This window comes from Odontesthes bonariensis, chromosome 12 (genome assembly GCF_027942865.1).
Source record: "Odontesthes bonariensis isolate fOdoBon6 chromosome 12, fOdoBon6.hap1, whole genome shotgun sequence".
Classification (NCBI taxonomy): domain Eukaryota; kingdom Metazoa; phylum Chordata; class Actinopteri; order Atheriniformes; family Atherinopsidae; genus Odontesthes; species Odontesthes bonariensis.
This window is the reverse complement of record NC_134517.1, coordinates 29,416,183-29,438,297: the sequence shown is the minus strand read 5'-3', so window position 1 is coordinate 29,438,297 and position 22,115 is coordinate 29,416,183. Positions and strand designations below refer to the sequence as shown.

Here is a 22,115-nt window from a genome sequence, read left to right as displayed (position 1 = left end):
AAATAAGCAAAAAAATCTGCCAATGGAACTAGTGAAAATCGGCTTGTCAAGATTTCTTGAAATAAGATGTGATATTTGGGACTTTTGAGATAAAAGTAATCTTGAAATTAGCTTAAAAACCTCTTTTTTTTCAAGACTTTTTCATTTAACAAGATATTCCAGATGTATTGTCTTCAAACAAGTCCCTATATCTGGCTGAAATAGTGCTTGTTAGGCAGTTGTGTCTTATATTAAGTGTAATGAGATATTTTGACTAGAAATAAGACAAATATACTTGTAAGACTTTGATTTTTTCCAGTGTCCTGGGCTTCCAGAAAAGATTTTTCTTTGTGTCTGGCCTCTCTTGTGTTTTGGTTTCCATGCACCAAAAACCTCCGTAACCACGGCCAAATTGTGATGGTGTCTGTGATGGGGATCTGCTCTGACATGCACTGACACACCGACAACTTTACAGAAAGTATGATGTACGCCTCAGAGTCTAATCCTTTGTCTAGTCATGCAACGAGCACAATGGACTCAGAGGCAGATGTAGAGTACCCCCATATGCAAACAAACTGCACATCATGCTCTCATCCTTTTATCCGTTCCAAACTGTCCTCAGAAGCCAAAGTGGGTGAATCATGACATCACGCTGATTAACTGCAGTAGCATTTTGTACATTTTGTACATTCAGCTGTGCTGTTGTCCAAAAGCACCCGAACACCTAAAGTCTACTAAATAATGAGGATGAAAACAAGACATTTTGAAATGTTTCTTAAATATTTTTTGACTCACCAGATTAATGGGGCCTGTAGGGAACTGAGAAATATGTAGGTCAGGGATACAATTTCTGTCTCATGCTGTCGTTTTTTAAATATTTTGCTGGCGCTCTTTTTCACTCTAAATTCATGTGTATAAGTGAGTGCAGCACTGTCTTAAAGTCTGTCGAAGGTGCCATATCCCAAATCCAGAACCTTCGGATGAGGCACCTGGACTTTAAACTAAAACGGCCAGAATCCAAAAGCCAAAAGAAGAGTCAACTTTGAGCCCTTCAGCAGCTCAGGGAGCTCTTCATCTCGGTGAGAGCTCGAAAGTTTCTGTGGTGAAGAAAAATCTGAAAGGTCACCTACCGCCGAATGCTCCGGACTGCTTGTGAGAGACTCACGTGAACTAACATACATGCACAGCTGGAACAGCTGCCAAAACACAGAACAGAGAGGCTCGGATTGCAACACACACAAAGGGATACTTCAGTTACTCCAGCTCACACCGATGGACTGGAGACCTGTAGTTGGTATATGCTTCAGCCTCCTACTCAGTATGATAAAGTGGGTATGGAAATAAATAAATAATTAATTAATTAGTTGATGCCATCACATGCTAATGGTCGGCTTTAGTGACATCCAGGGATGAAGTCGTAGATAGCGACACACGAGGTTTCTGCAATAGAGAACTGGATCTTTTTCTATGCTCCTGTAGAAACTCGTTGGAGTGTGGTAACATGATTGTGCACTTATAAAAACAGAAGCTGTTTTTACACATTATGTCCAAAAAAATCAAGTCCAGTTGCCCAGTTACACATGCTCCGTAGAGCAGGTCAATCTCCTGGTCATGTGACGAATAACTGGGACAGAAGGGTGATGCAAGAACCTGATGCAAAGAAGAAAAGTGCTGAAAATCACAACAGCTGGGTCTCACGCCCGTGGGATTTCTCCCCATGTTTTTAGTTTGGTGTTTTATCATGTGTTAATCATGTCTTAGTTTTTAAGTCCATCTTTAGTTAAGTTTTGCCATTGTTTTTCCCTCAGTCCCCATGTTCTGGTCATTATTTAGTTTCCAGTTTCCCCTTGGTGAGATCTTTACCTACCTACCTACCCACCCTGATTTTCACCCCTCAAGCCACGAACCCAAGTTAACTGTTTTTCCATGTTACCTCAAGTCTTTTGTTTTGCTTTGTCTCAAGTATTTATTCCACAGTTTAGGTTTTTTGTCATCCGGCTCAGCTGCGCTTTTGGTTAATCCCTGTTTTTGTGAATAAATCAAGTTTGCCTTCTTACATCCTCTGAGTCCGCATCCGTGTCCTACCAACCCACCCCGTCACGACAGCTGGGTTTCCATTGCTGTTTTTGATTTGGATTCTGAGATTTGAATAAGAGAAGGTGAGTGGAAACTGTCAAAATGGGGAAAAAAGTTTCAAAGAAGACTTGATGCACATTAAATTAAATGAAAACAACTTTGCGCATCACATCTAGCGCTGAATAACTCAACTGGTCGAGTTGGTGCCCCATGTGCAGTGCTGTGGTTCAGGCCAGGTTGGACTCCTGACCCGGGGCCCCCCGTCTACATGTCTTTCCCCACTCTCCTGTCCACCTACAGTCAAATAAAGGCCACTCGTGCCCAGTAGTTTCCAGTTTCAGTCAGCTAAAAACTTTGCGTGATTTACTGGAATCTGTTCAGATATTCCCGGAGATGAAGTAGTAAAAAAAAGATTTTTCTACTTTTTCATCTTGTGGATGTTCACTGCAGTTGTTTTTTCCTCCTCAAGGTTCATTTCCAGCCAGGACAACTACTCCTCTGCTGAATAATGATCACTAAGTAGCCTTTCCCACTCCACTCTCCTAACACCATGCAACCTAGTTCTTTTTTGTCTGATTCACATGCGTTTTCCCATCCAACTATTTAAAAGATCGCTTGACATTTGTTTTACTGGTGAACAGGAACCCAGCTGTTGTTTACAGCACATCAAAGATGGGGGACAAAGAACTCGTGACTGTCCTGGGATAGCTTTTTTTCTACATGCACTTAGCTTCTGTTTTTTGGTGTATGTCTATGCTTGTTTGCTCTTTTCGTTTGTATCAAGAGAGCAAAGTCAAACCTGAGTCAAATTCCTCGTGTGTGTTCACACACCTGCCAATAAAAGCGATTCTGATGCTGATTCTGATTATCAACACCACATGTAAGCAAAGAGAAAAGTATTAAGCAGCAATAAGAACACAAACCCACTCGTGATTAATTATTCTGGGAATTTCATGCTCTATTTACACAGGAGCAAAGTTTGTTATATTTAGGACTTGGAATGAAGGATCTGGATGGATAAACTCAACGTAAAACGTTATCCGTCACATGTTGCTCCCTCCTGAAAATTTCAGCTCTACTGCGGGAAGTATGGGAACAAGAAACTTCAAGATTCAAAATGTTAAAAAACCTTTCACATGTGACCTTTAAACTATTGTCGCAGCTTGCCAGAACCATGATCGAGTCCAGCTATCAAAGTCTTTCTCTTCTGTAGTTGATTTGGAGCATGACCGAACCATAAATTACGGTATCAACGGGGGGAAAAAATTAGCAGTTTATAAAGTAAATCTTATTCTAACCTTAAACCTACTGCAAGTCTTTACACTCAAACAGCCTTCTGAAGAAATGAGGGTGGGTAGAAAGAAACTAAATATCTAACCCCAGCTCAGAGCTGGAGAGATGAGAGGATACATTGGATGTTGATACATATACAAGCTCCTTCTCCCTGTTTAAGCACGTGGGGGGGACCCTCCACACAAGGCTAAATTGCTTTGCACAATGGAACCTATTCTTACTTCATCATGGTGAATCTGAATAGCAAAGACTGCTGGTGCTAAAATGGGTGGAGGTGAACAGCGCCACTATAGTACACACTGGCAAAAATGCCCCTCCAAAAATAAGTAAAAAAAACAACAAATACAAGACGTTTTTGCTTGAAATAAGCAAAAAAAATCTGCCAATGGAACTAGTGAAAATCGGCTTGTCAAGATTTCTTGAAATAAGATGTGATATTTAGGACTTTTGAGTTAAAAGTGATCTTGAAATTAGCTTAAAAACCTCTTCAAATGAAAAAAAGAAGCTTGTTTCATGTGAAATATGACTCAAAACAATTTGTTTTCAAGACTTTTTCACTTAACAAGATATTCAAGATGTATTGTATTAAAACAAGTCCCTATATCTGGCTGAAATGGTACTTGTTAGGCAATTGTGTCTTATATTAAGTGTAATGAGATACTCAATGAGACAAATATACTTGGTAAGATTTAGATTTTTTCCAGTGTAGTATCTGTGTGCGGGAGGAGCGCTGGGTGACACTAAACCAGACAGAGATTTAATTTAGTCCGGCTTCCTGGCTGTTTTTCTGTTTTTCTGCCTGCCCTGTCTTTGTTTTCTTTCAGTCCACCATCCTCTCAGCTATGAGGATCGCCTCGTCTTAAGACCGCCGCTCTCTTTAAGTCTCAGAGGGAATGAAGAGGCTTATTTTGAGCTGCTGATTCCTCTGCCATCCCTCTTCCCATGACTGACCCCTCAACCTGGGGATGGTGAAGAGGAGGATGTGGTTAGAAATCAGCCCAATTTAAAGAAAAAAGTGGAAAATTCCTCCCATCACACGTGACTTGTTAAAGATGAGCACACTGATACCCCTCATGTGTGACAGTTTGTAGGACGCTGTCAGCCCTCCTAATGATCCCATCTTCATCCATTTCTCCTTCACCTCCTCCTTCTTTTTCTGCCCTCGGCCCCTCCCCCTGTGTACCCCCTTCCACCTGACTAGCCAATGGGACCAGACGGGCTTGTCTGGCGTGGAATGAATGGGGAGCAGGAGGGGCGGCGATGGCCAACTGGACTGACCAAAACACCCTGCCTGCCAGACACACAGAAGCAGAGAGAGTGTGGCAATCTAATTTAAGATTTAGCTTAAGAAAATCCGCTTTTTCCTGTTTGTTAACGAATAGCTCGTGAGTTGAATTAATCTGTTAGTCCCTCTCCATTGATCCGCACCACTTCACCTTTTAGAGGAAGGGGTTTCTGAACCTGAGACCTGAGAGGGAGACTTGGAGAAGAAGAGGAGGAGATAAACAGGAAGAAAGACGCTGAAATCAAAGAGGGAGGAGCAAGAGTATTAGATTGAGCAGATGTCAGTTTAGCTGGCTCAGGCTGTCATCACAGACCCACGATGCCGGCAGGAGGACGGAGGTTTTCTGACCTGGAGATGCTAGTAGGGATGGAGGATGAGCAAGTGGACACAGCAAGAAGCAGAGCTGGCAGCTGTGTGGAGTTTCACAGCATCAGAGTAAGTTTTCATGTTCTTTTGGCTTTAAATTCAGCATTTCCATCATAATCAAAAGTGAAAGATGCCTATATACAAGAGTGTGGGAAACTACAGATCCCCTTCTGGAAACACCACTTGTTGCATTTCTGAAGTGGTTAACTGGAACTAAATCCGACGGTTGTGTGTCAACACTGATCATGATTAATGCATTTTGTCCCTGAAGAAATTCACAAACTCTGGAGTTATTTTATGATAATGGTAACTATTTACTCAACATTTTAATGATGCTAAGATCAACTAGTCATAATACATGACCATAATAAACAGTAAAATATTCAAAAATCTATTCTTCATTTAAAAAGCAAATATATGTAAATAATCTGATTTTAAAACGTCTTATTTATGTTGAGTGCAATTAGCTGTGCTTTATTGTGGTAAAACAAAGATTTGCAGTAGTATTCTATTCAGTAGTTTGGCTAAAAATAGAAATACTGATTTATGTCCAAGTCTTAAGTGAGCAACCAAACACAGTTTACTTCCACTGTGCCTTACTTACAAAAATAAGTTTTTAACGTCTTTCCTTTTCAAGAGAAGAAGAAATGCATTCATATATGCAGTTTACTGTTGGCCACATGCTACAAACTATCAAAAAGCACTTTGTTTCATAATCTTGGACTCGCATAGTGTGTTTTCTGCTGATACGAATCTCCCCAATTCAATAAAGTACATCTAATGTTGGCGGTATTTAGATGGATAAGTTCAGTCCTTATTACAACCACTTCTCTGTGCTTCAGTTAAAGCCAGCAGACCAAACGAGATCTGTATTTGATTGGAAAGAGCTGAGCTGGGCCATGTTGCCAGATGCTCAAACTACCTCTGCAGACAACTGGCCTGAACCAGATGGGTTTTCTCTAGTTTTCCTGTGCTCTATACTTTGGTTAAATTGCCTTAAAGCTGCCCCACTTGCCCTTGCTTTTGGTAAAGATGAGAGATTGTGCCTACTGCGTAACACCTTTTAATGCTCAGCATGACCTGCACTATAAAATGATACCTAATTTAGTTTGATAGAGGCTTTTGGTGCGCGTGGAAGAGATTCTGAATTTATGGAGCGCCTGAATACTAGAGTCTGTTTCATATAAGTTCTGGCTGCCATTAACCTGTCATCCATTTTTACTGCATTTGTCAGTCTGGATCTTTTTAAAAGAAACAGTACATACCAAACTGTTTTTGGGTTTATTACATGTTATCTATGACTGCGGTTTACCTTTTATGAATCGCACACATGGAAAACAAGGAGGAAAGATGGCTTGTTTTTCTTCTAAAGGATTTATAGCGATGCAAATATTCATAAACTTTATGCGGTAATATGTGACTGCACACGGTCATCTGATCAGATTCGTTTAACCTGAACAGCTACATAATCATCAATTCATCTCTGCCTAACCTGCTACTCGTTTTATTACATCGCAACATACAAACACTGACTACATCTAGAGTTACAGCTGCACAGGGGTGGGATGTAAATGCAGAAAGCAGACGAGGAACCAAAAGATGATTCAAGGAAGGACGATCCGTGAAGCAGCAACAGGTTTGGCACAATGATGCATGTGAGCCAATCCCACAAAAGAGCTTCTATAGCATGAATTGTTAAAAAAAAAAGGAGCAAATGATGGCAGAAAAGCAACACCTCCTCAGCCTCCCTTTTTTTCTATTGTGAGAAGAAATCGTTTTACTTTGAATTTTTCTCTGTGATTGTTCTAGCTGCACATGTTATGAAAATCTGGGCTGATAGGAAGGTGCGAATGTGGGTGAAGTCAGGTGGCATCACGTGAAATGGCCCACAGGCTGGACAGACTGAGAGGAATGCTGTTTATGTGTGTTGTGAGGCTGCCTGCTCTTTGTTCAAATCCCTGGCTGTGGGCCTGCTGTGCATCCCCCTGATGATGAAAGAGATTTTTGTTTTAGCAATACATTTCATGGATTTGATCAGTGCGTATTGTGTACTCTTGAGGCCCAAAAAGACAGAGGTTACTTCTCTGTTTCTCTCTACAGAAGCTCTATCAGCTACGTTTACATGAAACAAAAATAAAAAACAAATTAGTGTCGTAGTCAGACCAAAACTGGACATTTAAAATGTATTTAAGCAGGTTAGTTCCATCGAAACTCTCAAAACCAGACTAACACACCCAGATAATATGGTTGGACATCACATCAGTCTATGCATTGGTGCTCCACGCTCTCTCCAAAGTTTCATCATTTCACATTTTTTGTAAAAACAAAAAAGCATGAGTCCACATTAATACAGCCGATTTCCCAATAAGAGTTCTTATATCTGCTAATCAGGCCAGAAATCAGCCAATTAAGACTCAACTCGGGCTCATTTCCAGACTGATGCTTTTTGGTCTAATGAGATTCTGTTTCTATACCTGCGTCATCATTTGACAAGATCACCAGTCAAGTAACTTAAAGGCAACATCTGTGTTGTGAATTAGGCTTTACTTGCATGTACAATGATCTCCCGCAGAGAAAGTCAAGAGGGGCACAGTGTCTGGAACATGTCCTCAAACAGTCCACAACATTCCAGCTTTGGACATATTTCAGTCGATAACTCAATACCACGGCTGTGCATGTATACCGGGACGCCTCAGTCAAGCTGTATCCTTCTTCCACTTTTGATTCTTAAAAGGGATTAAAAAATAAATAATGTTTTGATGCCAAAAATTTGCTCTTCTGTGGCTCCCGTTAGCTCTTAGCTTAACGCCGTCTACTGCAGGTAAGACGACTTATTACTCAAAAGTACTTCACACAACCCCACTGAAATAATCAAACTGTCATTTAAAGGTGTGATTAATTGGTAAAATGATAAAAATTCACAAACTAATAGAAAATAATGTGTTTTTAAGACATGGAGACATTAAAGCGGGTGGAACAGGAGAGCCATGAAGTAAGTTGTGTGACTTCGGGGTCTACGGGGGCACGGCGGTCTGTTTGTGTTCAACACAGCCCACTGATGCCATGAGCTGTGTGTCTGATCCTGTATCAATTATGCAAGCATCAATACGTGCATGCATGCACACACACATGCAGCGAGAGTCTTCAGTTCTGGAGCCATGAAGTTGGGTGTATCATTAAAGTTATCTTCTGACTCTTTCATGTATATGATTACTGCGGCCCAAGTCATAACAAATCCAACCATACCGATGGACTGTATATGCATTTAGGAATATATGGTGGCTGTGTGTATATATTCAGCCAAGTGAGTGTGTGTGTGTGTAGTATGCAATTATTCTCACGTGACTAATTAAATCCATGTAGAGTATTCATCTACAGTGTTCATCCGTTCAGCTTTATTTATTTTTGCACTTTTCAAAGAAAAATGCAGCTCAAAGTGCTTTAAAAAGCAGAAGAAAGACTCAAACTCTCAAAATGTATACGTTCAACGCACATATACAGTGTGTATATATAAACAAGGTGAGGTTGCTTCCTAAGGATTTTGTAGAAGACTTTCAACGTATGTCTTAAATCTTGTTTTTAAAGTCAGAATTCGGTTTTTAGCTTTAAGATAAAGCTAAGGGTGGGGCATTTAGCTGTGCTTTTTAAAGGTAAAGGCCCAGAGACTGAACTGTGTCAGCGGAGGGTCCTCACAAAGACAGAGGGGCAGATGTGCGTGGATGAAAAGATTCCTCTGGGCAATTGGTAGTTTATCTCTTTAGTGTGTTCCTGTTTGAAGGAGAATCCCAGCAAAGTCCTGTAAAGACTGAACAAATTGAGAAACTAAAAGATCAACTCGCATACTCACAACTGAGAGAGCAGGTCTTCCAGAGCAAAATCTGGGTGCAGTGACTGGATCGAAGGAGGATGAGCATGCGTGTTTTTGGCTTTTTCAACTCAAATTCTAAACATGTGTTTGGTTCTTTTTTTGGTGAAAAGAACCAGGAAAAAGGAGGGAGTCTTCACACCACTTGTGTTGACAGCTGGATTTATTGATATAGGAATGTATCTTTCATGACATACGTGTGGGTGTGTGTCTGTGGGTCATAGAAAACTGGAGCAGGGTTTTCTGTGTGGGCACAGCTTGAGCAGAGGGTAAAGGTCAGACTTGAGACTCAAGTTAGTCTGAAGAGACAAAAATTAACACTTTTAAGACTCAACTTACGTACGTGAGAGCTGTAAGACTTGACCTACTGAGGAAGTGTCATAACAACACAAATGAAGGTTTCAGGATAGCAAGCATTGCCGCTGACTTTCATTTTCCTCTTTTAAGATTGAAAAATTGATCTGCTCGTCTTGACTGACTAGATCTGACTTAAGACTTCTCTTGATATTGTTCTTGAAGCTGTTCAACAGAAACCGGTCAGTTTCCTATTGTCTACTGTACACTGGAAAAAATGCCCCTCCAAAAATAAGCAAGAAAAACAACAAATACGAGACGTTTTTGCTTGAAATAAGCAAAAAAATCGGCCAATGGAACTAGTGAAAATCGGCTTGTCCAGATTTCTTGAAATAAGATGTGATATTTAGGACTTTTGAGTTAAAAGTGATCCTGAAATTAGCTTAAAAACCTCTTCAAATGTCAAAAAAAGCTTGTTTCATATTAAATGTCGACTCAAAACAATTTGTTTTCAAGACTTTTTCATTTAACAAGATATTCCAGATGTATTGTCTTCTAACAAGTCCCTATATCTGGCTAAAATAGTACTTGTTAGGCAGTTGTGTCTTATATTAAGTGTAATGAGATATTTTGACTAGAAATGAGACAAATATACTTGGTAAGACATTGATTTTTTCCAGTGTAGGATCCAGGTCAGATTCAAGATGCTATTTGTTACATGATCAGCTTTTCAGGCTTCCCTGTACCATGGGTGGCCTCAATGAAGCCCCCTCACGTGTCATCATCAGAGCTTAGCTTCTCCGGAGACAGCAAGAGCAAAGGATTCGATGTCAGGTTGCATTACCTCTACTTGGCTTGAGGCGGTCTTCGTGACACGGCAGGTTGTGAAGTCTGAGACATCAGGGTGGCGGCAGGCCATATTATGTTGGCTGAAAGAGAGGGGGGGGTGGGGTGGGGGGGAGTAAAGATTGCAGGAAAAGTTGTAGCTGGGGTGAAGTTTTTGTCGAGATGGTATTTGGCAGATTTTGGCTGCCCCTCCGAAAGCATTTGCACCCAAAACGTAAGAGATAGCTCCCTCTACTGCTGTGTCCTCAAAAACATGAGAACTGCCCAAACCGAATTATCTTGGACTGATCTTTTAGTTACTGGAAACTGACACATTTCAAGTGTTCCTTTATTATTCTTTTCTGATTACGATGTCACGGTGCGGCAATTGTCTAGTTGCAAGTTGTCACAAAACAGGAACTTTATGATGCACTGGACCTAAAGTATAAAGAAAAACTGCAGGATACTGTAATAAGTCCTAATTAAAAGGCTTTCAAGAGAAGTATGCAACTGCAAAAAGGTGCTCCATACATGTCGACACTAATAAAAACAGCTGAGGTCTGCTTATTCTTCATGAGTGGATTTAAGTTTCTTTTTCAGAACAAGTGTGTCGTGTTTGCTGTTATGTCGTATTTGTGTGATAAAAATCTTTCGCTGTGAAGTAAGAGTCAGCGGTGTGAAGATTTCTTATTTGATATAAACCCAGAAGGCAGCTCCTTCCACCTCAGAAGTACTGAAACTAAAACAGCAAAGTGATGCACGCACCCTCAACATCCACCTGTTTAATACAGCATAGGTGCAGATTGTTTCCCAGCTTTTGGCCAGTCGATAACAAAGACATCCTCCTGGAGAGACCGGGTGAAAGATTTAGAGTTTGACCATCTGCCTTGCAATAAAAATCTCACAGACGCTATGGAAAGAAACGAGACGCAGGGATGTGAAAGGTCTCTCCTCGTGTTGCCATAGCGATACCATCAAACACAACTGTTATCAGTACTCGATCTCCTTATCCAGATGATATCCAGAAGATTAGAGGAGATGGAAGACTAGAGTAGGCTCTATGTTATAAAGTGTGAGTTGAAGTGTGCACGTGTGCATGCGCCCTTCAGCAGTTTGCATTCCACTATCCGTGAAGTAATTTGTGTAATCTGGCTCTTAGGTTGGCTTGCTGTTAGCCATTTCTGAGGGTAGTCCAGCGTAAAAAAAAAACGTGCGGGTCTATTTTTATCAGTCCTCACACACGAGCAGCATAAACACACAGCATGAAAAGATCTAGTGTTACATGAGTTACGCAGAGTTACAACCATACGCTGGAATATTAAAATGACAAACTGGGTAAAAGAGCTTAGAAGAAGAAGTGGATGGGGTGACACCACCGAAAAACAGACCCCCTTGAAAAAAAAGGAAGGCGACCTCTGACACAATGGAGAGAGTGAATCATCAGAAAGGAAATATCTGGGAGGGATCAGAGGAAAAAATGAGGTATGAAATAAGGGAAAAGTGGATCGTGATAAATTCTGTTGCATCTCGGAACGTGTGGTGGGATTTAGGTCAGCTTTAAGTTGCAAGATTTTAAAAACCTCTAAACATTTTCCTACACTTACACCACAGACCTGCGATATTCGCAAGACAGTCAGTTTCCAAAATGTCCTATAATGGCAATAATCAAAGGTAAATCAGCCTTGAGGATGAGGAGTTTTCGGTCTGAACTGTGGAATTGGTTCATTTGTTCATTCTGAAGTATCTTTATGATGATTACTTGGACAGTTTGCTGAAATCTCTTGCTTTCAGACTTCCAATAGTAAATGTACGGAAGCCCAGAGCGGACGTGGTACATATAAACTTTTTTTTTTTATGGTTTTCTCGAGATGACGAGATAATTATGTCGTTTTCTCGAGATAACAAGTTTAATTTACCAATGGTTTTCGAGATCAGAGATGACTATCTTTTCTTGAATGCTCATGATCAGTTTCTCAGTGTTCTTAAAGCCTTTCCAAGAACGGACTTAATCTGAAAATGTCAGATTTTACTTCTGTCGAGGTCTAACAGGCTGAAACTGCAATTTGTTTGTCTTGTAGAGATAACTTTCATATCAGCCCGCGTCATTTAAGGAGACGGCTGGCTCGACTGCAGGTCAATAGGCGTTTACACCTCAGTGATCCTGCTGATAGAGTCGACTTCATCAGTGACCAGGCCGTCTCCATGGTTACCGAATGATGCATGAGAGGTGTGTGTTAAACCTGATTCCATTCTTCAAATGCTCGTCACACCAGCGGAATTTGCTTTTTGCATTTTCACAGCAGAATTGTTACACAAACGCTCCACATCCCACGTTTGATTCATAGGCTACTTTATTCAGTTTTCAATGAAAGGGGGGTAAAAATGGGTAAAAACCTTTGCCAGAAATACATATAAACACATATAAACAGGGGCGGACTGGGGAGAAAAAAATGGCCTCGAAAACCATCGGTAAATCAACTCCTTATCTCGAGAAAACCATCCAAAAAAAGTTTATACGTACCACGTCCGCTCTGGGCTTCCGTATAAATGAATTTATGAGTATAAAAGTATTTCAAAATGTGGTATGTCTATAAATAGATTATTTCTTTTGAATGAATGCGGCCCTAATTAGCTAGTTTTCTCCTCTTATTAGTGGGCATTTGTAAGTCATTCGGGTTCAAGAAATGGCTCAACAGCTTGAAACTTCAACACAGTTCAGTCTTAAGTAAAGCATTGCATGTTCTCTGCAGCTTCCTGTTGCAAAGCGGTCTCATGTTGGTTTGATGAAACCAGATGGATCTTACCTCCAGTGATCACTGCACCAATCTTGTCCAGCAGACACTTTCTGCGAAACACATGCCAGTCTTATCTCATCCGCCCTCATCAAAATGTTGCTGTTCTGCTGAGGCTCAAGGCTGGGGAGTCACAGAGATCAGCGGCAGCATATGAGATGCGATTGATGGTTAGAGGCTGTTGCTGAGATAAATATCGAGGTTAATTGTTCATCTGACAGGAAGTCATTAGACAACACTGATCGTGTTTGCAAAGAGATGCACTGCTGTTCTTCTGCAGAAAAGACAGGAAAGGGTCGAACGAATGCTCGACATATCTCCTTAACCGTTTGTACACCACTCATATATGCATGCATGTCTCATAGCTCCATATGGAATTAATTATATTCTGTATGTATCAAAAGTTGGAAGTCATACATTAATTCTTTTATCTGGTTTGGAGCAGTGTTTGAGCTCACTCTGCACAGCATTTATCAAGAGAAAAAGTTGTTGGACGTGGAACCATGAGCAAGACAAAATTGCAGCACTCTACTCGTTGAAAGAAAGCGATGAAGGGCTGGTTGGTGAGAAATAACAAGGCAAAGAAACAAACAGATGGAGACGGAGGATGAAAACATAGAGAATGACGAGCAGCTCTGAGCTAATTTTAGCCCGGTGCACATTATGTGGTGCCGCTTCTCCTGGTCCAATGTAGCTGAAGTTCTGCTATGGCAACAAAGACTTTAATGATTTTTTGTGAACGCTCACATTTCCCTCAACACGTGTGTGTGTTCCTTTGCACCTTTATGCCAGGAAATAAACTTTTGAAAGGCTTTTATATGATTATATTTAATGAATCAGAAACTTTCTGTTTCTTTTTTCTGCCCTCACAAGATTTCAGGCCCTTTGATTAGCTTCACACTCCAGTTTCAGTCTCATTTGTGAACCATTGCTTTACGAATAAAGTGATTTATTTTTTTATTGTGCTGATCATAAAACAGCCAAACAGAGTGTTTGCTGTTGGGAGAACATTTGTCGTGACTTCCTGGAAACTAAGGAGAGGAGAAAGCACTTCTTTGACTCGACAGCACGTCGAGCTGGTAAGCAGGTTAACTGTGGTCCAGAAGAAAGAAAATCAATTTCCAAAAAACGTCCAGAAACAGTAAATAAGCCTCAATAAATGATTTTATGTGAACATTCAGTTCTTTTAACCACTGTGCTAGAGCAACTTTATGCAGAATTGTTGTGGCCAAACAGCTAGATCATAGCACCTCCAGAACAGCAATAATTACCTGAATTATAGTGCCAGAAGCAACAAAAACTTCCACCAGAGTTAAAATCAAGGATTAGTGTATCCAAACTACTTTTGTGGCTCATTAAGGACGAACACAATTACAGGCTGGTGAGGTTATTATGCTTTGACTTGTCAAAGAACCAGCCAATTGTATTTTTATCAAACACGTCAGTCTGCTTCTTATAAACGTGACTGCCAAATTCCCTCTTTATGAGTGGGTGGAATAACATAATAATGACTGAAGCGTTTTCATCTTCTGTTGTAAACACTCGCTACCTGGAAGGTCTTTCTTGGGAAATGATTCCCTCTAATGCAGAGGAAGTGGTGCATTTAAATGCCATTTATCATTTCAATTGAACAAAACAAACAGAACCGCGGACTGCACAAGCAGTGATTAATGTCACTGAAAGGAAGACGTAGATAGCATCATGTTCTATAGAAACCGAAAGGAAAACTAACTACAACATGCTAGTTACAATAAATAGTCCCTAACTGATATATTATAAAAGCCTTCTCTGTGTGAACATCCCACATGTTGAAACATGTCCCTACGCTCACTAAACGTTGTATAAAGGTAACCACACACACACACACTGACACTTCTGTGCCTGTTTTAGAAGACGTGAGGACCTTGTTACGTCAGTGTCAGAGATGTGCTGTAAGTCATGTGACTTCTTCTCACAGCTGCTTCTTTCACGGTGTTACATTTCCCGTCAGGAACTTTTATCAGTTTCAAGAAGACAGAAGTCAGGCCTTAAAATTAGCAACATCAAAATGTCCAGAACTATCCAAAGAGCTTGAATAAGGATAGCTGGATTTCTTTTTCTTGGTTCTTGAGGATGTTTCACCTCTCATCTGAAAGGCTTTAAGATAATTTCCAGTGTTCATGTTCTTTACTGTTATCCTTTTAGGTTTGTTAGATAACATTATATGCTTTGATATGATTTAGGGTGTATTCGTGCATCTCCTTCTATGTTAAGAAATAGGTACGGATAGAAAAATGTGCTCTAAATCCTGTATCCACCAAGCTGACCCAACATGGAATCAGCATGCTCCTACAGTGGCAGGAAAGCACTGACATTTGTGGGAAGTGAAGCCAATCCCCGTAGAGCCCCTGCCTTGATATATTGCTAATGTCCTGATACGAGACGCTCAAAGATACCCTCAGACTCTTTTTGTCCATGACCCGACTGGTCAAAGCTCTTTTTTCCGGCATGAAGAGAACTTACTCAATATTTGGAATGTTGTGGCTGATCTTTGTATCCCAAAATCTATAGTTCTTTGATGGTTTCTTGTATATTCCAATTTTGTCCAAAAATTACTGTACATTTACAATATTTCACCTACATTTGAATCTACAAAGATGTGGATTCTGCTGTATTTGACACTGCACGAAAAGAGGGATTTGTGTCACTGTGGACGGCAGTGAACATCCGCGAATTTGCCTAATTTTCGGACGCACCTGGGCGCTTGCAGGCAGACAAACTTTAAGTTTGTTGAGCGAGAAAATCGTCGGAAACGAACCCGACTCGCGGCGGGCTCTCACAGCGGGGTGCTAATGGCCCAGCGATTAGCACCCCGCTGTGAGAGTGCCTGGACCTCTCACTGGCCTCGCTGGTATTGGACGAAAAAGGCACGTGATTACATGACATAGCTCCTGTAAAGCTGACCGCCCATTGGCCAATAAGGTTAATATATGCATACTTTATATGGGCATATCACTCAGCAATTATGATTAATAATTGTGATTATGATTACTAATATTCCTGGGATGTTTGTGTACTTCATATATTCACGTCATTCTTATAAGCTGCACTATGACTAGGCTAATGCAGGCATGAATGACGTGAATCTATTGAGGAAATGAAAAAGGAAACTTTTTTTTTTTTAAAGCGCTTTTATTGCCACACCACACAATGTACATAGCTTACATTGTAATAAGAACCATATTGATAATAAAGAATTGAAAACTATATACATACACACACACTGCTGGAGCCTACAATATACACAATAAGCCTAAACGCCGCCGTTTGGAATCCGCATTCTTCGCATTACTCCGGTCCCTGCAGGGTCTGCGGGAGTTGTCAGACGTCCTCATCCTGGATCAGAAGCTGGCTTCTGGGAGCTGTTGGAATAACCAATAAATAACCAAAACATAGTCTATCCATGCACAGCATATTGACAACTTGTCTATAAAGTAACGAAAGTCATATTGACAGCGTGTATGTTCTTACTCTCTTTCACTCTTCTGTGGTGAGACTGTGAGTATTTCGGGTTGGCTTCAAGACGCGCCTGTAGCACAGCACACAGGTCCGTCACGCAGCTAAAAAAAACAACAAGAGGAATGAATAAAATGACCAGTTCTTAAAAGTATCAGTGCCAGCCGTGGTAAAAGTCAGCGCCGCTCACCCTCGATAGTGTCCCCGTCTACCTCTCTGAAGTTCGGACTGTTTGACACCGCCTCCTTCAAGCGACTCGTTACATCCATATTGTGAGGTGACAGTAGCCTGTAAAAACAATAGTCCTATGGTTAATAAAAAAAACTGCATTGACGTAACGTAACATCGGGTCCAACTCAACTAGATATTGGGAGAACATTCATTTATTCTTACCCTTGACCTGGATTATAATGCCACGGTGAGTTATGCAGGCGGCGAGCTGCTTCCTATAAATTTAAAACACGAAATTCATTTTTTAAATAAAGCAACTCACACTGGTTTTCACGTGATGGACACAATTAAGTTGAGTTTAGCCTAAAGCCACAGTCAATAACCTACTCTTACCGCGATTTTCGGATTCTGCATCCGCCTTCTCTTGCGCTCTTCAACTTCTCTGGAATGTAACTTCAGTCCGTTCTCGACGGCCATCTTGCCTCCAACCTAGCGAATCTCTGGTCGATTCCCTCCAGAACCCTCTCCACGACCGTATTCACAGTGCTGGCCACCATACGAGACATCCCGGTCATAGCATTCAACAGGACTTTTATTTTATCTGCCTGTAAGCAAGTGAGTAAGTAAGTTTAATATACAGCACATTTAAAATCAGCGAGAACTGTCCCAAGTGCTGTACAGTGTCAACAAGACTAAAATTAAACAATCAAATGGTCATGTGCAAGTAGAAAAAAACACACAAACCTGTAGACCCGCAGAGAGTTGCTGGGGAGTTGAAAGCAAGTCGTCTTCCAGCCATTGTATTCCGCAAACCAGGGCAGTTTTCACAGTACGGGACCTCAGCGATTTCTGTCTGCCTTTCTGCCGCCAGATCTGCTCCTTAAACTTTTTGTTTACACTGCACGACACAATGTTTCTCATACGTGATTGAACGAGAGCTTATGCGAGCCGTTAAGCTCCACCAATCATATGCGTATACGTCATTACACGGAATACTCGCGAGACAACCTCCCGTCCTTTTGCTATTTAATGTTGTCGGACCACAGCTGGCAATTTGCACTGTTTTGACACAAAAATGGACTCTGCAAGGACAAAGAAAAGACCTCGGCGATATTGTGACCATTGTGACACCGAATTAAGCCATACACAATAAAACACTGAGCGCACTACTGCACATTATGTATACAGGCCAGATTTCTATATTTTTATTTCTATATTTCTATTTTATTTAAGAAGCCTTTTAGAATATTGCTGTTGCATGCTTATTTTATCTTTATCTTATCTTTATTATTATACATTTGGACATCCAGTGCGGGCAAACAAGAAAAGAATTTCATTGTTCAGGGAAACACGTTTCTAACTGCACATATGACAATAAACCTTTGAATCCTTGAATTTTGCCCACAAAAAGCGGTATTACAAAAGAGGTGTTTGGGAGAAAAAAAAAACAGATATGCATCACCTGTCACCAGCAGACAGCGTGCACCTCTTCTTTTTCAAGACAACACAGCAACAAACTTGGCTGGAGTTGGAGGTGATAGTGATGAACGTGTAGAAACAGGCCTGCCCACCCCCCACCTCACCTCACCCCACCCCACTTGAAAATGACTGTGGCAGCTCCTGACCTGATCACTGGCATTTACATATTAAAGGCTCTCCTAAGTAGGGGAGGGGAGGGGGGCATGGGGGAGCAGTTGCCAGGTCAATTTGCGACAACTTGGGCCAACTTTTCACTTTTACCACCGCAAATGCAGGGGCTTAACGTATGCGGACATGTAAGGGGCCACATACATCCACAAATCCCTCTTTTCATGCAGTGTGAGTCCATGTCGTGAAAGAATGCTAATATCGTAAAACTATTGCTAACTTTTAAGCTTTAAATCCAACACTTTTCTGTCATCCTAGTAAGATATCTATCGGTTAAATGTCAATTTCTGTCAATCACAGCATTCTCTTGTTGTTCTTGTTGTGGAGAAAATAGAGACGAGTACGCGGTCGGTCAGCAGTCCATTGGGGAATTTATTGAACAAACCGTCACAACAAGTGTGCATACAGAATGTACAAAATGTCCACCGTCTTCATACTGTGAACCAACTTTATACTGGTTTAATCATAACATGCATGCGTCATCCGGACTCAATCTCTTTCTGCGACGCCAAGCGTCTGCCCTAAATGTAAACAGCCCATACTACCTTTTACCCATATTTATATGAGCCGAGCACAAGATGTAACTAGGCCAGATGTCATGAGGATGTCATGACATCCTTCTCCCACATAGTCCCCCCTGAAATCACTTATCAGTGATTTAATAAAGAAAAAATCTAAAATAAAGAAAATCATCCCACATAGTTAATTAAGAATTAATTAACATAATCAATACTAGATCATCATCCTAATAATTCTACAACATCAATCAACGGGACCAATTTGAAGAACTGAAAAGGAATATATATGTGTACTCGAATCACATGAAATGATTACATTAAATCAAACGATACTGAATTCAACAACACTACAAATTTCACATTGCCATCACACTTGTCCACTGTTCGCAGTGCATAGGTGCGAAAAACCCACCGACTGCTACTTCCGTAACTCATGTTCTTATCTTGGGAAAACTCACCTACGGCCCCACCCCACTTGGCGACCGACCACTTTACCAAGGTCGCACTCCGAACAGTTGACTGACACGGTTGGCAATGGACATATCAGTGATCAGTTTTGATTGGTAATAAACATAGAATGAATACACGACCATCAACCCAATTAATCACCGTTTTGTATCAAGTACAATACATAAAATTATGGATTATCACACAACAAACGTAATAAAAAGCAATGTAATGCAGCTCTTCCAGTCCCGTCCCATCTCCTGGACTCTGGTGTCGTCTGCTCCTGGCCGAACATCCGTCCGGCTGGGTCTGGAACTGCTACGCTAACTCTGGGAGGAGAGGTCGCCAGTACGTCACTCCCAATCAAAGAGATCTTCAGCATCTCTTCTCCCTATCAGACTAACCTTGGTTCCACCCTCGAGGAAAGAATCATGTGAACCGTCCGTTGGTAACCTTCATTCGTTGGCCCGCTCTCCCATGCGTTGGTCCTCAGACCTGGTCTCGCATGGTCATCTGCCTCCTGGTTTGTTCCATACTCCGTTTGAACATCACTTGCAGCAACCACCTTCTCAGCATGGGTATAATGCAACACACCAATAGGGCAACCATTATGAATATTGACAATATAGCTAATCCCGCCTTCACTGCCATCGCTCCCCACTCTCCCAAAATCCCATCCAGACCAGTCCACCACCCGTCACCACCACCAGCATTACTCTTTAGCTCCTCCTTCAGCTCCCTGATCTTCTTCATGGCCGTTGTGAACGTACCATCAGCTGCAGTATTCCCGGGTATAAATGTACAACATTTTTCCCCAACCATCTGGCAAACGCCACCTTTCTCCGCTAATATCCAATCCAAAGCCTGTCTGTTCTGCCAAGCCATCCTACTCGTCTCATGTAGTTGTTCTCCAAAGGCTGCAAGCCCTTCACTCGTGTAGTTAAGAATTCTCTGTTGGTTGTAATAAATGTAATTAATCCACTCCACATTTTTGTTAATCGTGATCCACGGCAAAATAGACTCAAATCCAGCTGCAACCTCACTGCGTGCTTTGAACTCAAAAGGAATCCCTCTCGGCTGCCCTATCGCATCCAAGTAAACGTGCTTATCCATGATATAATCACCACTAGATCTTTTAACTCTCCCATTTTCCACATCCAACCCCAGTAACTCGTTTACCTTGTCATACACTAACACAACCGAAGTTTTCATCCTCACAAGTGCACACAGGCCTATCCACCTGTTGGGTAACACATTTAACAAAACATCATCTCCACACATCCAGTAGCTATCAGCTATTGGATGTGTCTGATCCCCAAACAGGTAGAGAGTCGGAATTGTCATTTCTATATCCTCACATCTTTGATCCAAAGGAACTGGATTTTCATACCACACAGGTGTCCTGATAAATATTCGTTTCATATTTGCGTGTGGAAACCAAGATAAAACCCATGTGACGTTGCATTTAACGGTAGTATTACCTACGTGAGTTCCACTGTCATTAGTAAATCCACCACTCGTAAAGCATTCAAACTCACCATCGTAATCTACTCTATAATCAGTCGGAGGCCCGTCCTGTGTTGTACTAAGATTAAATTCAGCACACGATGACTCCAATTTGTGGCCCCTCCCTTTTTTGAAAAAGTCCTGTAATTTATTTGCCCCAAACATCAATCTGCACTTAATCCCACACATAGGAAGCTCAAACAATAACCATTTATCCTTCTGAGATGTAAACCTACCTTCCCTGCATTCCCGTCGCTGAACCACTGCACAGTCCTTGAAGGTGTGTGGCTCTGGAACAACAACAGGCAACGCCCCTGGAGCGCCTGCGCATATGAGGCACTCCGTCGCTGTCAGTTCTCTTGTAGTGTACCATGCCCACCTATACCACATATTCTGTGCTGCCTTCCCCCACAAACCATCTTCCACACTTACACTGTTCTCCTGCCTCTTCCTGTGCATGTACCCTCCATATGTTCTTGGATTAGCATGATTCTTCCGTCCTGTAGTGCTAATGGTATCAAGTCCCCCTAGATTTTCACGAGACATCTTCCTATTCTTACCACCATTGTGAACAACTCCTTTCTGGCCCGAGGACACCCTGATCTTCCCAGATTGTCCCTTCGTTGTAGCGTCCGGAGGCGGTGGCTTGGTTGTCTCCTCCGCCGGACCCATGATCCACACCTCCTCACCATCCTTTATTCCAACGTACTTAAATTCAAGCTTAACATCTGCCTTCTCATGAGTAGCTCTAGTGTGTAATGCTGGCCAAGTTTGTGGCGTGGCATGGTCCGAGTGGGTGTGTGTTGTTGCATCATACTCATCTGACCCAGGCTGGCTACTTCCCCCGCGCGGTGTCTTCCTCACTGGACCCCTTCCCGCCTCTCTTGGATGCGGGATCCCGTCCCACATCTCCAGGCCTTGCTCTCCTGAGCCCATACCGTCGGCCAACACCCACACCTGGATGCTCATCAGTGTCAGAAATCTTAACATCTTCCTTTTGTTCATTCTTCCCCTCGGACTTCACTCCGTCTGTGCCTTTAACCCGAACCTTAGTGCAGTGATTCAAATGGTACCAAGTGTTGCTACCTTCCACTTGAACTGCTGTTGGCGTCGCTCGCACCACTGCGTACGGACCTTCTCGTCTTGGCTCGTGCCACTTCCTTCGGAATACTTTGATGTACACCTGGTCGCCTGGCACCACTGGTCTCTCAACCGGCTGCTCGAGACTCACGTCTCTGGACTTCTCCCGTAGATAGATTGTTCTGTGGATTGCAGTCAGCTGCCTCATATAAGCTTTCAACTCTGTTTGCAACTGTTCAAGTGGGGGCCCTTTAAATGGACCTCTCAACTGAGGTGCCGGCATGGGTCGACCCGTTAGCATTTCATGCGGTGTTAGGGCGTGACTCTATGAGTCTGTATACGATAGCTCATTAGTGCAAGCGGCAAAGCATCTACCCAATTTAGCTTAGTTGAAGCACAGATCTTATTCAATTTCACTTTCAAAGTTCCATTGATTCTCTCAACCATCCCCTGACTTTGTGGGTGATACACGGCCC

At 41.8% G+C, this 22,115-nt stretch overlaps 1 protein-coding gene and 1 long non-coding RNA gene across 2 annotated transcripts in view; one reads left to right on the top strand and one right to left on the bottom strand.

Annotated features, from left to right (window-relative positions):
* The first annotated feature begins 4,705 nt into the window (after positions 1 to 4,705).
* LOC142396865 (rho GTPase-activating protein 20-like) overlaps positions 4,706 to 22,115 on the top strand; it is a 75,740-nt gene continuing 58,330 nt past the window's right edge. The window contains exon 1 of the mRNA XM_075480043.1: positions 4,706 to 5,068. Within this exon, the coding sequence (XP_075336158.1) occupies positions 4,952 to 5,068 (117 nt within the window). The 5' untranslated portion in view covers positions 4,706 to 4,951. The remainder of the gene's footprint in view (positions 5,069 to 22,115) is intronic.
* LOC142396208 (uncharacterized) lies at positions 16,467 to 16,853 on the bottom strand. Its single transcript, XR_012772520.1, has 3 exons — positions 16,835 to 16,853; positions 16,664 to 16,716; positions 16,467 to 16,558 (listed from the first exon to the last, which is right to left on the bottom strand). It is a non-coding gene; the product is annotated as an uncharacterized LOC142396208 (long non-coding RNA).